Below are 20,873 nucleotides of genomic sequence, written 5' to 3' on the forward strand. Positions count from 1 at the left end.
TTGTATAAATGCCTTCAGTGGTGGGTGACTTGTTGTTTATTTTCTGCACTGTTTCAGACTTCACATTTCTTGATTTGTCACTATGGCTTTTATCTTATGGGATCTGGTTATTCTTGTGCACAAACTGTTGATTCATACAAAATATTACGCAGACAACTGGGCTTGGGACAGGTAGGGGGCATGTATTGCAATGCAATAAGTACAGAATGCTTTTCCTCTGGTATTTAGTGTTGCTCGAAATTGTTTACTATTTTTTGCTCGAATCACCCCGGTATTTTACCTCATGATGCATTCAGATGCGATAAACTTCCGGCATCGAAATTCGTTCGTAAGTCGGACACATTTGATATGGAGTCGGATACTCATAAATATATTATGACTTTAGGTAGGTAACTTATATTATTGCAGGTATTCAATGATTCATTAATATCTACTGACGATTATTTTATAATTTACTTATTGTGAACATGCATGGATTTTCAACAACAAAAAAATCATAACTTAATTAAGAAGGTACTTGATTTTTTTTTAAAAAATTGATCATGAATTATTTAGAATCTGGTGTAATGAACAGAGTTGTACCAATCGGGAAAATAGAATCTGGGACGGGCACCATTTTGACGTCTATTTTTCATTATTTTTACAAGTTAGTTATTTTCACATGCAATGTGAGACAGATTGGGCGACTTCCCCCTTCCTTCCCACTTATTTAAATATAATATCTAATGGTAAGACTGAACGGATGATTTAAACCCATGTAGTCGTCCCCCTCCACCATGATTTAGGATTTCAAAGTTTGGGCAAAATACCACATCTGTTAGGTTTTTTGTTTTTCTTTTCGCTTGTCAAGAATTTTAGACAACTGTGAAGGCAACTTTTCTTGCTGCGTCCCCCCTCCCCAACTTTGAAAAATGATACGATGTACAGGCTGTCAATTAATTATCAAATCGAGGGCTTAGAGTTTTGTCATTGTGATATTATATTACAATAATCTAAAAATTCTCCAACCCATATCTCCAAATTCTAAATCTTCTTTGCGAGGCGAGAAAGAGGTCGCTCCTTTAATCAACATGGAGATGCATTCATTCCACACCAGTGCGGCTTGTTTTGTTACGTTTGAAGTTTATGCTAGTTAATGTCCTTGGGACGCATGAAGTGCAGATTTTGCTGTTTTGAACACAGGGTCTATGAACAAAAACAGAATTAAACTGTTAAATGTAAAACATAGTCACTACTCCTCCTATGCACCTGATCTCATCTCCGATGTTTCCAGGGGTACGCGTTTGTCATGATAGCATTTATGAGGTTGATTATGATATTATGTTCGTTATTTTCACCTTTCCCATGGATAGTAATTTAAACTACATGTTACCATGTCATTTACGATACAAAACTTTGATATACATGTATATTGTTTTTTAGGTACATGTCGTATATCGTCAGCTATAGGTTGTCATACAATCATATAAGGTCGGCCTATCCTTGTACATATTCCTTAAAAAAATGGATGAAGCACTTGTGCCAGTTGTGGAAATATTACTGAAGACTAATAAACCTGTTTGAACTGCGCGTTATATAATCTTTCGCATTGCTTGATACCCACACCCTCGCACGCCGTACCATAAACAAATCTTCTTACCTTGTTTCACTTCTGTGATCAGCGCTGTATTTTCAAATTATCCATTCTATTTGTATGCTGATATCGCGTACTCTCGCGTAAATACAGACGATGAACTAAATACAAGGCACTCCTAACCCGATACACGTATACCCGATCCCGAGTGATATGAAAATGATGACCGAACTGGAATGAGTCTGTTTGACTTCGGGATTGATCTGACACATGTACATATTATGTATATCAACACATGGAAGTTGAAAAAGCGCTGCAGTGGTTTGAATGGAGACAAACCTTATTATGTTCTCCAAACAAAGTTTGGGAATACATGTATATTGTTTTTAACTCTGTTTGAATTTCTTGTTGTAGCCTACACAAGGTTTTTCTTACAATACTTGTGCACACGATTTCTCGGGTATGCGTTGACCGATTTTTGTGAATATGTATCGACTTCGACTCGATGCGGTATTTTTCCCGATTTTGATTGCTTCACTTGTTACGTAAGATTTGACTAGTTGGTCTTCGTCCGTCGTCATGCACCGTCCGTTAACAATTCTACATTTTTAACTTTTTCTTGAATACTACAAGGCCAATTGTTACCATTTTTGGTGTGAAACATCTCTATGAAAAGAGGAATATGAATTTTGAACTTAATTGAGGCCCTTGGGCGGGGCCAATATGGCCATATAGTAAAACTGTATTAAATCTTGGAAAATCTTCTCTACTCTTAGATATATTTGAGAAAAGCTAAATGCATGACTATGAACCTAAATTGTGAAATTCATGGTTCCTGGGTCAGAGATTGAGGCCTTTGGGCGTAGCCAATAATTGAATATGGTCATAGTGAAAATGTATTAAATCTTGGAAAATCATCTTCTCTACTTCCATATACATTTGAAAAGAACTAAATGCATGACTTTGATGTCAATGAAGCTCTCTGACAAAATGGAGAAATTCATAATGATGACCATATAGTGAAAATGTATTAAAACTTTGAAAATTTTCTTCGCTAATCCCATATATATTTGAAAAGAACTAAATGCATGATTATGATGTCGATGAAGCTTTCTACCTAAATTGAGAATCCATGGATTCTGGATGAGGGATTGAAGTCATTGGGCAGGGCCTATATGGCTGTGTATGAAAATGTATAAACATCTTATTTTTTTCCCCTTATCTACTTTCACAGTTATGGGAGATAATCTAAATGCATGATTCTGATGTCCGTGATGTCTTATTCTCAAATTGTGAAATTCACGGCCCATGGGTCGGGTTTAGACTTTTGGTGGGGGTGGGGTGTCAAAATGATTTATATGAACATCTTTAACTTCTTCTTGATAACTACTATTCCTATTCTTTTCAAATTTGGTATGAAGTATCTCTGGAGCAAGGGGGCATAAATTGTAAGGTTCAGGACTTCTGCATCCCTGGAGCCTTAGGGGCGGGGTAAAAACTGCCCACAATTGACCAATTTTTTTTTTTTACAATCTCCTTCTCTCCAACTACACGTGTAAGAAAAACTAAATGCATAGTGGTGTAGAGCAGGAAGGTTTCTACCAAAATTATAAATTTCATGATCGCCGGGGTAGAGGTTCTGACCCCAGGTCGGGGCCAAACTTATATAGTGTTTATGATAACAGGGGTAGGGGTTTTGGTATCAGGGCGGGGCCAAAATGGTCAGTTATGGGTAATGGGACGGTAATTTTCTGGTGAAGTTGGATCGCCTTTGTTTTTGTATATAGGTTTGACAACTCCAAGTAACCATTCATCTGGAACAAAGCCATTTTCAAATATCATGTTAAAAAAAATGTTGTACAAAGGTAAAAATATTGACAGAGTTGATATGATATGTTCATTTATCACATTATCATAACCTGGGGCTTTTCCATTTTTAAGTTTTCTAACAGCCCTTTTTATTTCATCTTCAGTAATTACACAATTAAGAATCTCATCAGAAATATCTACTTCATTTGTGCAAAATTCAACATTACCGTCAGGTTCCTCATCACAATCACCTGTATTAATATCGCTCATAAATCGAAATATTTCATTAATATCGGCAGCGCACTTACTAGACTTTCTAGAAGAATCTAAAATTTTCCAATATTCTTTAGAATTTGTAGAACGTAGTTGACTAAGTTTACGTGCTATTTCCTTACTATAGTTTTTAATATAATTATATATCATTACATGTTTGTAGTCTTTACTCAAAACTTCGAATTAAAATAGCTCTAAAGTTCGACTTTTATCGTCACCCACCCCAAAGTTCTTTTTGATCCATTAATTTCAATATTATGTCATTGATCCACCGCAAACGTATAACTCACAGTATTCGATAATTTTTCGCGACCACTTTTTAACTCATTCCCTTGTTTGTCCTGGTGGCTATGAACAACGTCACATCCGGAGCCCGTTTACGCTGATAACTACGGGATAAGGTAACTACTAAGTCAAATCTTAATGTTAATATAATTGAATATTGATAAACAACTCGTCTATTTTAAATATACTGTGATGTATTTATATCAAACATAAATGCATTAACACAAGAAAGGTTCATATAATTGTATTCGATCACTGTAAACTAAGGTATATAATTACCTGAAGTGACGTTGTACATGAAAAGTTTGTCAACGTGTTGCTAATAAATCAATCGTAAGGTGGATGTACCCAACAGGTAAGTAATACACCATTTCACGAGCAGGAAAATTCTTCCTCTGGGGATCCGGGTTAGAATAGGTCCTCAGTACCTGCTTGTCGTAAGAGGCAACTAAATGGGGCGGTCCCTCGGATAAGACCGCAAAAATCGATGTCCCGTGTCACAGCAGGTGTGGCACGATAAAAATCCCTCCCTCCTCAAAGACCGTAAGCGCCGAGCATAGACCTAAATTTTGCAGCCCTTCACCGGCAATGGGGACGTCTCCATATAGGCCCTAAATGAAATATTCTTGAGAGGGACGTTAAACAATACTGTAAATTCCTAATCATACGCGAGGAATTTATTATCGCGTAATTTCGCGAGAGTAGTCACTCGCGAAATAAAATTACTCGCTCTTAATTTTCTGTTGATGAAATACATGTAAGAATCTTGATTAATAGACGACACGCGAATTCATATTTACGGGTCATTTCACCATGTTTAAAAGTACTCGCGTAAAATAAGGAATCTACAGTATACAATCAATCAATACTCTGTAGACACACGTCGGCAGCCCGCTGGGAATTTGTGTAGAGCATGTATAACATATATCTAACCAAAATATTAGCATAATACTTCTAACTTATCTGTAATCAACTTAATCTGACGTTTATATAGCGTATATGGACGTATTTAACGTTTCCTTGACGGTCTTTTAACTTACTCTAAATGGTTAAAACGTGTTAATAACGCACTATTTAAACGTGTTCATAACTTACATATACATGTATATGGTATTTACAAGCATTATGAGTTCAATTAAGAAATTAATTTCATCTTTGAAACGTCATGAGAGTATGAACTGCGACGCTTCACGGCGGCATACTTCATAAAACGCGCCTCATGAAATGTATGTCAGCGTGACAATTGCAGTTCATACCCTCCTGATTTTGCAAAAGTAAGTTTTGTTTACATTCTACTCTCATTTCTATCGGAATTTCCAACCATCGAAATCCCTGGGGGATCGGGGTTAGAATAGATCCTCAGTACCCCCTTGCTTGTCGTAAGAGGCGACTCAATGGGGCGGTCCTTCGGATGAGACCTCAAAAACCAAGGTCCTGATAAAGATCCCCCTCCCTGCTCAATGGCCATAAATAGACGTTCTATATTTATTTGTATTTATACGCGCAATGACTTTGATATTGGAAGCGAAGAATTGGAGGCAGAGTTATAGGCCTATTTACTGTACTATTATGGTATCCTGGTGTTTTTTTTCAACAGCCATCACGGCCATATGAGTGAGACTGGTTTCGAGGCTCGAACAATTATGTTCATGTCAGGGCACCGCTGCTGCGAGTCTTCATTACAATCTTACGACAGATATATCTCAAGTGAACTAAAACTCTGTCAGTTCGTGCTCATCTTCTTTTACTCCCTTCCAAAACTTGCAAAAACCTGACCAAGTGCTTAACGTCAACTTGATCCATCCCATCGTCGGAAACCCACGACCGACCGTGGGTTTCCGACAATGAATCCATCCATCCTCCGTCAATTCTTTCAGATCCCCCGAATTTCTGTCCAAATCTGTGTTCAACTATTGCGTTTTCAACTTCAAATAGGCCAAGGGTTTCTCGACCCATTGCTGATCGACCAAATCACATCTCGGGTAGCCTTAGCGTTATACCCTCGTGTATTTTCAAAAATGAAATCTATTGTATATATTTACATTTTACTTTCATTTCTGTCCGAATATTCTAAGTCGTTCAAATAGTCGTACTATATTTATCAAGATTCATACGCGCATTGTTTACATTCATGACGAAATGGCTATCATTACAATTGATAAAGATATCGAAGGTAAAAACATTGTAAATGTGAATATTATCTCAAGAAGACAATGACATCGAGGGTGTATCATTTACTAGGTTTAGTGCTAATTGATTGTCTAATCTTGATATCTGTATTGGATTTGGTAAGATCATTATGTGGACATAATGAGTTATAACACATTATGAGTCAGTTCTGTATATATTAACGATATCGAATCAATATTGGGAGTAGGATATATTCACTGTGTGTAGTTTTAAAGTAATGACCACTATAACCATCGATCGCCATTCGTTAATACGATTTAAAGGAGCTAGGTAACGAATGGTATTTGATGTACTCTCTTGTATAAGTAATTAATATATTTGCACAGTCAGTGTTAAAAGAGAATGTTAAACTGTACCATATACAACCTTCACCTGAAAAAATATTTTGACCTTGACGGGAAAAAGGAAGGTCAAAATAGTATGCAAGTCTTAGTCAAGAAATGACAAGGACAGATGAACTAAATCGAACATATACACATAGCATTAATTCCGAGGTTAGGTCATCGATATTTCACTTTGAATTAGCACACGATCTTACGCATACACTTGTCAAGAATTGCAAGCCCTGATCAAAACATTTGTAATATTACGTACACGTATGTCCAAAATGTGTAATTAGTTTACTCTAAATGTATGGTTAAGGATGTTAGCTCCTAAGTTTTTGAGGATAACTGCGCAAGATGCTACAACTAAGTAGCTGATCCAATTGATGCAAACATATTACATATCTATTGCTAAACCCTTTCTAGTTGAAAAAAAATTGTGTCAATTCAGATTTTGAAATGAGAAAAACAAGAGGAGGAAGAAATGGATTTAAAATTAAAACACCATAGCCATTCCATTAAAACATTGTTTCAATGAGCACGTAAATAAAGCAACTGTTAAATGTATGCAAAGTACTAAAATATCTGAAGTCTAGAGGCTCTATCAGAAGTAACATTAATTTAAAAGCTCTACCACGGTGCCGTGATGCTTCATGCCGACGATATGTTTGACCATGAAATTCCGCTATAAATCTGAACACCTGATATTGTCTTGCCAGGAGAAATGATGGGACTTATGTGATAATGACAGTGTTGGACACATTCCGTGATCTAATATTGATGAAAAAAAAATGATTTCTCAGGAATAATAATGCCACTCCACCCCGTCAATCAGCTTATGATAAAGCTCGGAAAACCAGCCAACGGACAGAAGAGACTCGCTAGGCACAAGTCGTGTTATACGGGGAGCGGTGGTTCAGGTTTGTCATAAAACGGATAGTCCACCTTAATATGAGATCGAAACAGTGAAAGAGAAGGCGAGCACCATATGGACTGAGGAGAGCCGCAAGGGGCTGTTAGAAAGCTTCATTTGCACGTTCTCAAGCTGAGATTCAGAATTTTCAACATTATTGTAAGTTTTATACAGTGTGTTATTTCACAATATTTACATTTCCTATGTGTTTGCCTTTGGTGTCTCTACAGATTGTAATGATAACCATTTCTTCATGAATGCGTTGCAGTTGTAAACAATGCGTTTGGTGAATATAGTAAGTTCGTCTATTCTAACGACTGGAGAGTCCGACAGAAATGAAAGGAGACTGTAATTATAAGATTTTTGGAATTGCTTGAAGGAATGAACTGCAAGACACCGGCATATGTGTGCTTTCACGAAGAGCTAACTCGCTTCTTGAAGTATGCTGGCGTAAAGCGTGGCGGTTCATACAATAATGTATTTTCAAAAATGAAATTTATTTTTTAAGTATAGAGTGTAGAAATTGTGTTGCCTTTTGAAGTATCATGTCGATACATGTGTTTGCCCAACTATCTACTTTGTATTGCTTATAGGAGTTATGAGATTGATCACTGTTCGTTATCTTCACCTTTCATATGCAAAATAATATCTAATGGTATTAAGTGAAAAGTAAGTTGGCGCATGAAGTATGGGTTCTGAAGGGCTCTGGACATATAAGGATTTCACTAAATTGCTTATCCAATTTACTTTTCTTAATTTTGAGTATGTACAGGATACCATACATTATGATTAGTCTATAAATCTATACTAATTTTTACATTTTATTAAAACATCTCTCTACATTCGTCCTATACGACTTACTTTCTTTGCGAACAATTAATCAAAACATAAAACTTTATTTTGAAATTCTAAAAAAAAAAAATAATAATGATTTTTTTGTTTTCTTTTGAAAGCTCAATTCTTACCAAATCAACTAAAATGGCGAGTTACACTTTTCTGATGGACATCGGAAATACATCGGTCAGTATATGAAATTACTGCGTTTTGCAAATTGAACAATAACAATTACTTACAATAGCACTATGCAGCTAATAACTTTTTTCTGTAGCTCTCAGATTCAGACATTGCTACCATGGTGAAACTTTCCATCACCGGAAGTGGGTTTTCATTGGTCGGAACCATGCTTTCTTTGTGTCTGATCTGCTTTCTACCGTACGTAGTTTTATTTGTAAACAAAACTTTCGATTTTGGAGAATTATTAATAGCACGGATGTTGTTTTTTTAAAATTGAAATTGAATTTCAGAGTAACATCGGATGGTATGTTCATTCTGATCAACATGAATGTGTCACTCATTGGGGCCCAGCTAGCATTGATCGGTGCAGAGAATTCTTTCGAAAGCAGGGTGAGTGTTTTATCACAAATGTAAGCCACAAATAGATCACGTTCTGGTGTCAATGAAGTACAATATTTCAATAACCGAAATGTTAACAGTTCTTACATCAAAAGGATGCCATTATTTCGTAAATACGTTCTTGAATAAAACCAAAATCCAGCAACTTTGATCATGTATCTAGACTACGGTGAATCCATTAAGGCCAAAATATGGACCGGTACTATTTTAGAATACGTATAAATATCTTAAGTATTAAATTCCTTGGCATTTTTGAATTCTGACTAAATTGCCATTAAAATCCATTCCGAGTTTGAAAATTTAAAATTCTGTACAATTACTTTTGTTTCCTTTAAAAAAAGAATAACTTCCTGAAGAAAATAATTGACTTATCTTAGAATTCCATGTCGGATTTGATTGCAGTCCAACAAGAATATTTATTTCCTGTTGGAGTTTGTAAAGTTACTACAAGATTTTTAAAATTCCCATTGGATTTTTACCTTCAGAATGTTTTGCAAAGGTATTTTACACGAATTTGTATCGTAATTCTCCTTTTTTACTATCATTATACTATTGTATTTACATCTGCTAGATATCTTTGTAAGAATTGGCCGTTTATTTTTAGCTTTGTAATTATTACACGTGTTCAATTTTGTTATAAGATTTTGTTATAAAGAATTATATTAGATAATAAGTCTGTTGAAATATTCCTTTAAAGTGATGACTGATGACATGAAAGTATGGATGTGACAAACGTATCAGTACACAGTATACAATTCTGGTTAATACTAGGTATTATTACCTAATCTACTATATAAATTGATATTACATATTTTTTTCTGTTTTCCAACTACAATCAGCAGAAAAAAGGTACACACAATGAGCATGGGGTGAAACAGTTCATTACGTGACTACCGTTACCCGATCACGTGACGATCTGTTTCCCGATCACGTGACGAACTGTTGCCCGATTAGTAGATTAGGTAATAAATCAATTATTTCATGCCTACTAAAGAAACAGTCAAAACTATTGCCCCTCGGTAGTGGCGAAGACCCGGGGAACTGTTGTCCTCGGCCTACGGTCTCTGGCAGTTCAGTTTTACGGCCTTTGGCAGCAGTTTCCCGGGTCTTCACCACTACCTCGGGACAATAGTTTTGACTGTTTCCAGAGTAGGCATGAAATACATGTAATTGTATACTGCAATTGTTTTTTTTTTAAAGATGGTATGCAAAACTGCAACGGCTGTTATTCACTACTTCTTCCTGGCGCTCCAGTTCTGCTTTTTATCATTTGGACTCCATCTACTTTCTAAGGTAAAAGTCGTTATTATATAAAATCAAATGATTTTCTTGTATTTTCTTATATCTTGATCTTTGTGGGAAGATGATGCGAAACAGGTGTATAACAAAAAAATAGATTGAACAATATTTATTGTTAGACATTGAAGTAAAATGGATCAAATTCACTAGACTGGTAAATGATTAGAGGACGTTCTTTCTGCACTTGAAATTGTTTGGGGGAGTTATCCGCTCTTGAAAAGATTAAGAAAAATATAATTTTCTAAAAAATATCTGCTGAAAATGCTTAATTTTATTGCACATTTTTATAAATGGAAAATTTATGTAACTCTTTATCAAGAGATTTGTATAAAAATACATCTCCCTCTCATATCCATATGAGTGAAAGAAATCGATCAATCAACCTTCTAAAAATATTTTGATAAAGTATGCTCTTCCTTTAGACTTCAATGGAACATTCAGTGCAATTCGTAAATTCCTTTGCTAAATCCTTTAAAAAAGATACCATAATTACGAAGATCTTACCATTCATTTACTAGATATGAAATATGATCATTATACATGGATTACTTTAAGAACGCATCATGCTGCATGTTAGTAATGCATGTCATGTGAAGCTTTGTACTGTGGAATATACTAGTATCTAAATGTACCAGTATTTCTTATTTCACATCGGTGACATTGTTTATAATAAGTTTTTCTCAAGTTTAACTGTCCACTTACCATATGTAGCTGCCTTCTGTCCATAATGTAAGTCCGCTGCCAGTAAAACTAAGAGGGACGATACACTGCACACACAGGTCTTCTCTTCCTCCGTACGATAGTTAGTCTGTCTGTCTGATCCACCATTTGGCCGCGCATTTTGCTTTGCGTTGCGTTATTAATGTTAACAGTGCTTTGGAGTTCTCTAACAAACAACTATTAATAGATTAATTCAACTATCATATTACGATTCTTCTACAATAGGTATGGTCCAAGATATAAAATTCGTTATCCAAAACTAGGGAGCCGGTATGAGGCCTGCATTGCTTACACAATTTAATAAGATTGATTGATTGATTGATTGATTAAATATTGTTTAACGTCCCTCTCGAGAATCTTTCACTCATATGGAGACGTCACCACTGCAATTTAATAAGAATTCTTGTTGAAACATTAAAGTTTACATAACCGTTACATTTAATAATGTTTTTGTCACAAAAGTACTGGCGCTCTCGTTATACGTTCAGATGTTTAGTGTGTTAGTCTCTTTACAGCTGAAATCACTGCCGTTTCTGGACAAGGCCCACAAACGCATGATCTTCCTGTTTGTCTGCTGGATCCCAGCCATGGTAGTGGTCGGCTTGACAGCGGCTCTCAGGGGGGACACCTACGGTCTAGGGACACTGTACGGACGCTTTAAGATTAGACTTCAATTCTTCCAAAAAAGTATTTTGAAATGAAAACATATTATGGCTGCAAATTTACTTCTGTACAGAGGTTTCATTTGATAAACTATTTACCCGGAAATACGACTAAAGCGGTATGATTCGTATTTCTTTTTTCCACTTCTGATACACTTCAAGGTAATATTTATGCAAATAGGGAGACCTCTGTATCTTAGAAATATTTTTCCATTATTGCAAGCCTTAAAATATTTCAGTATATGAAAAAGGAAATACTGTTGTAAAAATATTAATTGTTGGGTAACGCATTAAATACATGCACAGCATGAGGACGATGTGCGCATGTGCTAAGTACATGTACGTATATAATCTTCGAAAGAAACCGTGTTCCACTCGGACTTTCATATTTTTTTAAAGATCTTGCAGGTATTTAGGGAGAGTGTGTCATAAGTTAAAGAACTTGTTCCCGATCCCATTTGTTCATCAAAGTTCAGTGAATATTTTCAAGCTAAAACTTGTTATAGCGTAGTTCTATCACACCTATAGATAAATAAATCAATCTAGAATAACATCCCGTAATTAAAGCATGGTACTGTGTACAGATACGAAAGTTTCGAGGTGCGTCCGAGTTACTTGCCTATAGAGAACTCCCGTACACAGTAAGTAGCTAAATAAGTACCAACACTACACAAGTGAATGTATACAGTAGGTTTCTCATACGCAGTTTCATCACTTAAATTCCATTACACAAACCAAGAAATTAATAAGTACATGTATATGGAGATCAAATAAACACATGAAATGCAAATTATATGTCGTTTGTTTGTACATATCTTATACACGTGTATAGGATATTACAGTGTACTTCGAAAGATGGCATTGTTTTTATGCTTTTAGTAAAACACGTAGACAGACCTAACTTACTGACTGTAGGTGCACGCTGTGCCATTCATACACCTCCTACACAAAGGAGCTCATATATTCATTCCATCAATGTAGTAGTTGCCCCATATAATACTGTTGGTTATATACAGATAACCCACACTTTTAACGAAAGAAAACACGCCAAACTATGGTACAAGAGCTCGTGACTAACTTTCCTGTCAAGGTAGTTTGTATACCAAGCGGAATATTATGTGTGTGTGTGTGTGTGTGTGTGTGTGTGTGTGTGTGTATGTGTGTGTGTATGTGTGTGTGTGTGTGTGTGTGTGTTGTGTGTGTGTGTGTGTGTATGTGTGTGTGTGTGTGTGTGTATGTGTGTGTGTGTGTGTGTATGTGTGTGTGTGTGTGTGTGTGTGTGTGTGTGTGTGTATGTGTGTGTGTGTGTGTGTGTGTGTGTGTGTGTATGTGTGTGTGTGTGTGTATGTGTGTGTGTGTATGTGTGTGTGTGTGTGTGTGTGTGTGTGTGAAAATATGCCATACTTACAGGTCATACCGCTTTAATTGTCAATATCTTATTAGAACCTCGAAATGGTTGCCTTTAGTTTCAGTGGTGTCATTTTCATGAAAATATCTACTCATGTGATAAGTGAATAAAATCATTTACTAATACATGTATATCATAATAGTATATGAATAAAACTATATGGTGATAGTTTCAATGGTCTGTTTAATTATCAAAATTGTAGCAAATGTCGTTTGTAAAAGCAAACCAGTATCACCTGAATTCATAACAATAATATTCAACTACAATTTATGCATCAGATGTTGGTTGACGGCGGATCAAGGAACTCGATGGGCGTTTGTTGGACCTACGCTAGCAATACAGTTGGTAAGAATATTGTGAAGACACCATGGTTATGTGATATAAGGAGATTGATGTGATTTCTGCTATTTCCTTCGGTATATCTTTCCGAATCTTACTTTTGCACTATTTCAGGTTAATCTGAATGTATTTGGTTTGATAATGACCACAAGGTTCGCAATGGATATCAAAAGAAACTATGGTTTTAAACGTGTTGCAAAGTAAGTTTTGTCGGGAAGGATGATTGTAAACGACAATACAGAAACATTAGAAATTTCAAGTATCTAACTATCTATAGAGAACGTAATGACGTCACATAGGATGATTTTAAATCGTGGCATCATAATTGGGCTACGCTATTCAAGAATATTTGTTTTTAGAAAAGCATTGTCTATCATTATTTATTTCAGCCAAGAGATCCTATTTCTATCATTTCATTGAGATATGAAAAGACAGTTGATCACGTGATATCATTTAACGCTAACGTTGCCCGCCCACGTGAATAACTTCCATATTGTCGAAGGGCTATAATAGTTAGTAGATTTGACCACATATCAACTTGCTTTTTACATCCCAATAAAAGTTTTTAATGTATTATTTATTGAATATCTTCCTTTGCAATTGTGTTTTTTCTCCTAAAATGTACATAAGAAAGTTAACAATGAGGATTTTTTGTTTTCCAAAACCAACATAGTTAATGTATCTGTAAGTTGATAATAAGTTGTGCAACATAAACTTTTTAATTTCATTCCAGATGAAAGGTTAAGTTCATTCTTGAATAATTTAATCTCGAACACCTTTGGTTGGTCTTATTTGCATACTTTATAATTTTAATGTATACCTTGCGCGGGCATTCTTCACACGATTCACTTCAGAGAGAAAACAATGACGTTAGTCAGTTTTGACATCGAGTTAAAGAACCTATAAGACTAGATACATCATACTAGATAATGTGTAAAACACGAAAGGGTAGTTAAAATGCAGATATCCAATTTAAGAATTCATTGCACAGGCTTTCAAGCGGTCCCTTATTTTTCTACAACAGCCCTTATTTTCCTTATTTGAACTTTAGAATCCTAAAAAAGCCCTAATTTTTTGTTGAAATTCCTACATTTTCAAATTTTGAAAGTTTAAATAAATTTGACATAAACTAAGTGTTGGAATTTATTAAATTTAGTCTTAGTATACTTTCAGAAAATGAACATGTTGATTAAATGTACATCTCAGAAGACATCTTGATGGTTATCAGCTATATTCAGCATTGATTGTAAGCCATGGGAGTCCACCTGAATTATATCATGGTTTATGCTGAATGCCGAATATGGCTGTTGATGACCACTGGTATGATATTCTGAGTGGGTAATTAGTTTTTGTATTATTGCTCTTACAAATGGTGAGTAAAACATTTTTTCTTTCCTATTGATTTGTAAATTTAACCCTTATTTTTTGTCTAAAAAGCCCTTAAAAATCCTTAAAAAGGACCTTATTTTTTTTTTTTATAATGTTGCCCTAAAAATGGCCCTTATTTTTTGCAAAATGTCACTTGAAAGCCTGATTGCGGAAAATAGCAAGCGGTATCATAATATTTTCAGTACTCGGCTCGTTTCGGAAAGAAAAAAAAGTTGTTTTTTTTAAAACTACTCTCATTATAATTATATCTGCATCCGCAATTTCTTTTTCTATGCATATTTCATGTAGTTTTTTGTTTACTTTCATTTTATAAAATACCGTAGTATTGACAATCTAATGAAGATTAGATCCAATGATCCACTCCTCTACTATCGCTACATAGCTATATGTGTAACGAAATTAGATGAGCGGACCATAGGATCTAATTCTAATTAGATTGTAGTATTGATATCTTCATTAGAATTAAGAAGAAAAAAATCGGAAAGCCTTTTGACATTTTAATTTTATTCAAACATATATTTTTATTGATAACAACAAGAAAAATATTTTAACTAAAACAAAAAGCTTCCCAAGAAGCAAAATGCATATTTACTAATTTTTTCAAATTTTCCGACTTCGAGTTTTCGAAAAAAAAATTCTACGCTTGCCGGAAAGGCCCGAGAATGTGCTACTGGTAAACTATCACATAGTGACCAGCTGCATGTCGCGTGCACAATGTAGTTATATAAATTGCTCTTTCTTTCCAGAAATCAGTTATTGACTGCTATTTCCCTTATTCCTGTACTGGGTCTTATGTGGACGCTTGGACTAGCCACGACGTTCGGAATATCCAAGATCATCCAGTATTTCTTTGTAGCTCTGTCGTCCACTCAGGTACATTGAATATTGGATCTCGTGGGTCTTGCTTATTATCGGAATTATTGGCACGTTAAGAACTGTTAATTAATTAACACAACTGGTTTAATTTTTTCTCTAGTTTATAATACATGTGCATGCATCAGAAACATAATTGTGATTTTTCGATTATTAAAACAACCACATATATGTATACAAATTATATACAGGGAATGTGCATATTCCTTGGTCACGTGATGACGAACAGTAACGTAAGAAAGTTACTATGCCTTAAGATGAAACCGGAAGAAGAAAATGAGGTGGACTCATCTGTTACAAACGGAATCAGTAACGAAGTCACATACGTATCTCAAATCTCTGAAATGGTTGACTTGCCTAGAGGTAGGTACGTATTTATTACAATGATGGACTCTTTAGAATAGTATCAGGTCATTATCCTATACAGCACTGTGCTTGGGATTTCAATAGGCAAGTAACCCCATTTCCTGTCAGCTCCATTCAACGTTTAGAATTATAAAGGAAATTTGTGTACTTTTCAATGAAACCGTGCATGCATATCTTGGGACAAAATGTAAAATGAAACATTTTGATGAGAAGAAATATACGAATTACGACTTAAATCTTAATATCACAAGAATGCCATCTTGACAATAGCCCAATGGGCGGGAAAATGGTTTTTGGAGTTGATGGTCGGGGTTCAATGAACTTGGAATAGGTTGGTTAGTTGTGTATTGTTTAACGTCCCGCATGAGATCTTTCACTCATATGGAGACGTCACCATTACTGGTGAAGGGCTGCAAAATTGAGGTCCATGCTCGGCGCTTACGGTCTTTGAACAGGGAGGGATCTTTATCGTGCCACACCTGCTGTGATACGGGGCTTCGGTTTTTGTGGTCTCATCCGAAGGACCGCCCCATTTAGTCGCCTTTTACGACAAGCAAGGGGTACTGCTCCGAGATTCGGTGAAGGCGTCAGTCTAAATATTCAGTCGAGTCGAATCTCAGCCGAGATTAGGGGTATTGGGGACCTATTCTAACCCGAATCCCCACGAGACCTTAGAATAGGTGCATGTTTCATATTAAAGAAGGTGTTTCATATTGAAGAAGAAACTGGCAGGATATAAAACTTTCAATGTATTCATTTGTTAAAGTATTGAACAAAGTAAGACACTAAATTAAAACTGGTGTAAGCACCAAATGGCTCATTGGAAGTGAAGATTCCGATGGGGTGGGGGTGGAGGTATGTCTATAAGCAGTGTTACATTAACTTGCATTTTTCTGCAGTATAACAAACTGTGAGAAGGAAAAAGAAAAACCCGTCTCTGAAGCTGACATCCACATCGCTTCCAAACACCTGCTTAACGTTCCCGAGGGAAAGTGCCGATTACGCACCCCGCGACACAGCCTCAAGTAACGAGAAATCCTATCAGATGTTTCCCCCGCACCATACATATGTACATTGATTATTGTAATGTCAACAAAAAACATAATATGTACGAATATTGTAAGTACATGTATATTCCTTGTTTCGTATGTGTGTGTGTATGTAAAACAACTCATACCTTATGATACAACAATTAATCCAGGTATTTCACGGAAGACGATCAGAGTAACACGGTGACATCTATATTTAGACAATAAGGTAGTGACGTAATAGTAAGCGAGTATCTACCTTGATGCCTGATCTTCCCTTTAAAATGGATCGAAATGTTTTATTTTATGCAGTACATTTTGTATACGATATTATGTATGTATGCTACCGCAATAAAAATAATTGCAAGACATTGAAACAGGATCAGCATTTATAGTAATATATATATACATTCATGAATACCGTATAACGGGTATTTTCTGCGGGTAAAATTTTTCGATTCCGATCCATAAAAGATAGCAAATTATGCATTTCCAATTTCTACGGTTGCATTACATTATTATTGATCACTGTTCGTTATCTTCAATTTTCACATATATATACCTCTCTCTCTCTCTCTCTCTCTCTCTCTCTCTCTCTCTCTCCATGTATATATATCGATTGTAATTTGTGTGGATTTTTCCTATTCGCAAAAAATGGACAACCGCAGAAAATATCCGTTATACATTACTTTATGTTTAGCTGATAACGCAACCCACTACAGCGTAGCTTGTATCAGTGTCAATGATAACTGTTGTTAGAACGGACCTTCTATAGAAATAGAACAGTACTATGTAACAACTCACCACCTTTACATGTAAGTATGTACAGCTGTCTACAATTCACATTCATTACGATATAGTAGTGCCCTTCATTTTGTGAGATAAGTAATACTCTCAGTTATACCCCCGCCGTACATGTACCTAACAGCCAACTTTATTCATGGACTCAAAGACAATTATGTGTGTATTGGTAATATATTGGGTGTTTTAAAAGTACTTTAAGTTGTAAACATGGATATGTGTTGTACAAGATTTCTGGGGATATTTCACATAGCTGAAAGGATTGCAAAGTGATTTTGAAATCATTACATTTTGTGTTTTAACTACACTTTTAAAACAATGTCTAATGTTTGCTATATTTACTATTGTTTTCAGAAAATATGAATGTAATGTTATTGTGTATTTGTTGTTGAATAAACTGTTATAAATTTATCTGCGTACTTATGTTGTGAGATAACAATGTCTAGTTGACTGAAATCATATTCTACATTGATGATGTTATCCAATGGAATTAAACAGCTCTTGCAACGTAAAACCAAATATATCATTGCATCTTATTTACAAAAGTGAAAAAGAGAAAGAGGTTTAAGCAACGTTACGATTCAAAAGAAACACTAGAATTGTATGAAATTCTACAGCATCTTTTAATGACTGTGTATTGAATTTAGACTATGGAGTGTTAACATGACACAGTGGCACAATGACCATGAGCACAGTTCCTCACTATAAATGTATTTATAAATTACGCGATATAAAGACAATGATCGAGACGTAACATCCCTGCATGTTGGCAAATACACTGTAATGATTTTAACATCTTGCGTAAGATTAACGAAAAGGTCAACACAGGAGTCTAGTGCTTTATCACATGATAAGTACAGAAAACCTAAGACGACATATTGGCACACGTCTAATGGCCCGTTATCTTCCGCATCGTCATTGTGCACCACGTGATGTGGTATTGGAAGTCAACTGTATACAGAATGATGAAACGACCACAGCAGATCGGTAACTGATATCGTGTTCCGTGGTTCTATCTGATGTCGTGAACACACCAGTTCAGTGACCATTTAAAGCTCTTGGGAGATTGCAGTATGTGTTGCCATTGTCTGCAATCCCCTGCCAGGGTTTAAATCTTGTCACAATCTATAACGCGAGCCAAGAATCATTTGTTCAGAATGCATGATGATGCAAAATGAAACTTGACAAGATAGCAAAATCGTAGTTTCAGAGGTCTAAAATTACCATTTGATGTTCTCTTAAGTGGTTGTAAGGCGTCAAGTTACCATAACAGTTTCAGTCTCCGAAGGTCTCAGGCACACTTTACAAGTAACACTTGCTTCTAAACGAACATGGGCCAAGAGGATTTGCAGATGGAAATAGCAGAGAGGTGTGACAGTGTAAGCGACTTTGTAACACCAATGTGGAAAACCAAAGGAAAGTCTCGCAAACAGCGCAGCAAGAAAATGCCACCACCCATCCGCCCTTTTTCTGTTATTGGAGCGTCCAATTCCAATGAGCTCCATGTTGACTTACCCACACGTCCGGAAACATCCTTCTACAAAATCGAGACGAATTTCTTGATGACCTCTAAACCTAACGGAGACGGTGTCTCAGTGCTAGATTTCCAAGATGATGAAAGACCCCTGTCTCCGATGGAACATCCTCGTTTTCTGTCCGGAAACCAGCTCACGCAGTTCTATGGCATGAAAACCTATCAGGTCCAATCACGAAAGCCGCACTGGAGACGACATATTGAAGCTAAGTCCACACCGGAAAATCGAGAACACTCTACAATGAAAATCGTGGAGACCACGGAAAAATGGCTGAGCCTGTATGAGGACCTCTACCGAGCCACTGTTTGACATCGCCCGTTACATCATCATCATCGCTTTCTTAAGTGTTGATAACACAAGAATTGGTTGAAATACGATTCCTGTCCTAAAGACCGATCAGTGGGTAAAGGTCATGATATAAAATGTATCTGCCTGAAGACGCATTCGTCTAACTAACAGAACTGTATCGAGGTGATGGACGGACAGATGTATAGCTGTGAGAAAGACAATTTCTACATCACTGCAAATATAGAACATTTTAAGAGAATTCCGAATCGCATTTATTATCACAATTCTCGAATTCAATACCTTTTAAATATTTGCCAAATTTTGTATCTTAATTCGTGGATATACAAGATATGTTTTGGTTGTGTAAAACTACAATGAATGGAATACATAGTAATTGTACAAAGGGTTTGGAATTCTCAAGCATGTAAGTTTACATTAAGAAAATCCTGTTCGAGCATCTATTCATTGTACCTTATTGTATATCAATATGTAGCGAGTATCTGTAATGCTTTTATCGCTCTAATATGCAGTTAATAAATCTTGAGAGATAATTTCACTTGTAATGTCTTTTAGTTTATCGATACGACACACACATCTCTGTTTTTAAGAAACACAGTGTAGATTTGCAATATACCTGTATGTATGACTCAAAACTGATTTCCTGGGGAGACATGCTAGTATAATTTACAATATACAGTTCGAGTAATAATATCGTTTAACATATATTATTATTATTATTGTTTAAAGGCAACAACAAGTCAAAATTAGTAATTAAACTTTATCAAAAAGTAAAAACGTCACATTTACCAATATTTTCAAATGCATGAAAAATTCAAATAGACCTATACCAAATTGTCCTTGTGCATTGCGTTATTTTGAATTTTAAGCAAACAAGATGCATTTAGTGGAACGCCAAAGGGATCAATGTACACACATGTACAAAATCTGTACACTTACATGAAAGTATATACATTAGTTCTGAAAGGAACGCGTGATTGATTGCGGTTTTACGCTGTTTTGGCAATGTTTCAGCCATTTTACGGCAAGGAACGTGTAAAAATGCACTTGAAAGAAATATACTCAACAATAAGGTTGAGGGTCATTTCCATTGTATATCAAAATCATTAAGCAACGGGTTTTGTCATTGTGTCGTGAGAGTGTTGCAAAGTATGAACATTTGAACCTTAATTAATATTTGATGATGACGTCACTTCCAGATCTGAGATTTAGACGTTTTGTGGATTTGGGTAATTATAAGGGCCTGGGTCTGATTAGACTGTGGAATATCCGTCTCTCCGACTGTCCGTCCGATTTCACTTATTTTTATGTGAGTGAGGTTTACACTATTTTCAAGTAGAATGTATGTGTATCTTTCTAAAACATCTA

The 20,873-nt window shown here is 35.7% G+C and overlaps 2 protein-coding genes across 10 annotated transcripts in view; one reads left to right on the top strand and one right to left on the bottom strand.

Annotated features, from left to right (window-relative positions):
* The window catches only part of LOC125663824 (protein-glutamine gamma-glutamyltransferase K-like), a 62,457-nt gene that overhangs the window by 17,420 nt on the left and 24,164 nt on the right, over positions 1–20,873 (bottom strand). The window contains exon 2 of one of the 7 annotated variants that reach the window (XM_056154066.1): positions 1,640–1,734. The exons of 5 other annotated variants lie outside the window; for them this stretch is intronic. The gene's annotated coding sequence lies outside the window, so the exon portion shown is untranslated. Of the gene's footprint in view, positions 1–1,639; positions 1,747–20,873 lie in introns of those variants that run through there. One more of the 7 variants, XM_048896208.2, reaches the window with a different exon arrangement.
* On the top strand, positions 222–18,075 carry LOC125663826 (adhesion G-protein coupled receptor D1-like). 3 transcript variants are annotated; one of them, XM_048896213.2, is made up of 11 exons: positions 222–385; positions 8,320–8,386; positions 8,475–8,578; positions 8,671–8,770; positions 9,980–10,072; positions 11,314–11,444; positions 13,147–13,213; positions 13,322–13,407; positions 15,343–15,469; positions 15,661–15,836; positions 16,735–18,075. In XM_048896213.2, the coding sequence occupies exons 2-11, from the start codon at positions 8,345–8,347 to the stop codon at positions 16,862–16,864; spliced, it is 1,056 nt and encodes a 351-aa protein (XP_048752170.1). In that variant the 5' UTR covers positions 222–385; positions 8,320–8,344; the 3' UTR covers positions 16,865–18,075. The 3 variants fall into 3 exon arrangements, with proteins under 3 accessions (XP_048752170.1, XP_048752169.1, XP_056011502.1); XM_048896212.2 differs by lacking the exon at positions 222–385 and having other exon boundaries at positions 5,257–8,386; XM_056155527.1 differs by lacking the exon at positions 222–385 and having other exon boundaries at positions 5,257–8,386; positions 15,661–15,832.

The sequence above is a fragment of the Ostrea edulis genome, chromosome 1 (genome assembly GCF_947568905.1).
Source record: "Ostrea edulis chromosome 1, xbOstEdul1.1, whole genome shotgun sequence".
NCBI classification, from domain to species: Eukaryota; Metazoa; Mollusca; class Bivalvia; order Ostreida; family Ostreidae; genus Ostrea; species Ostrea edulis.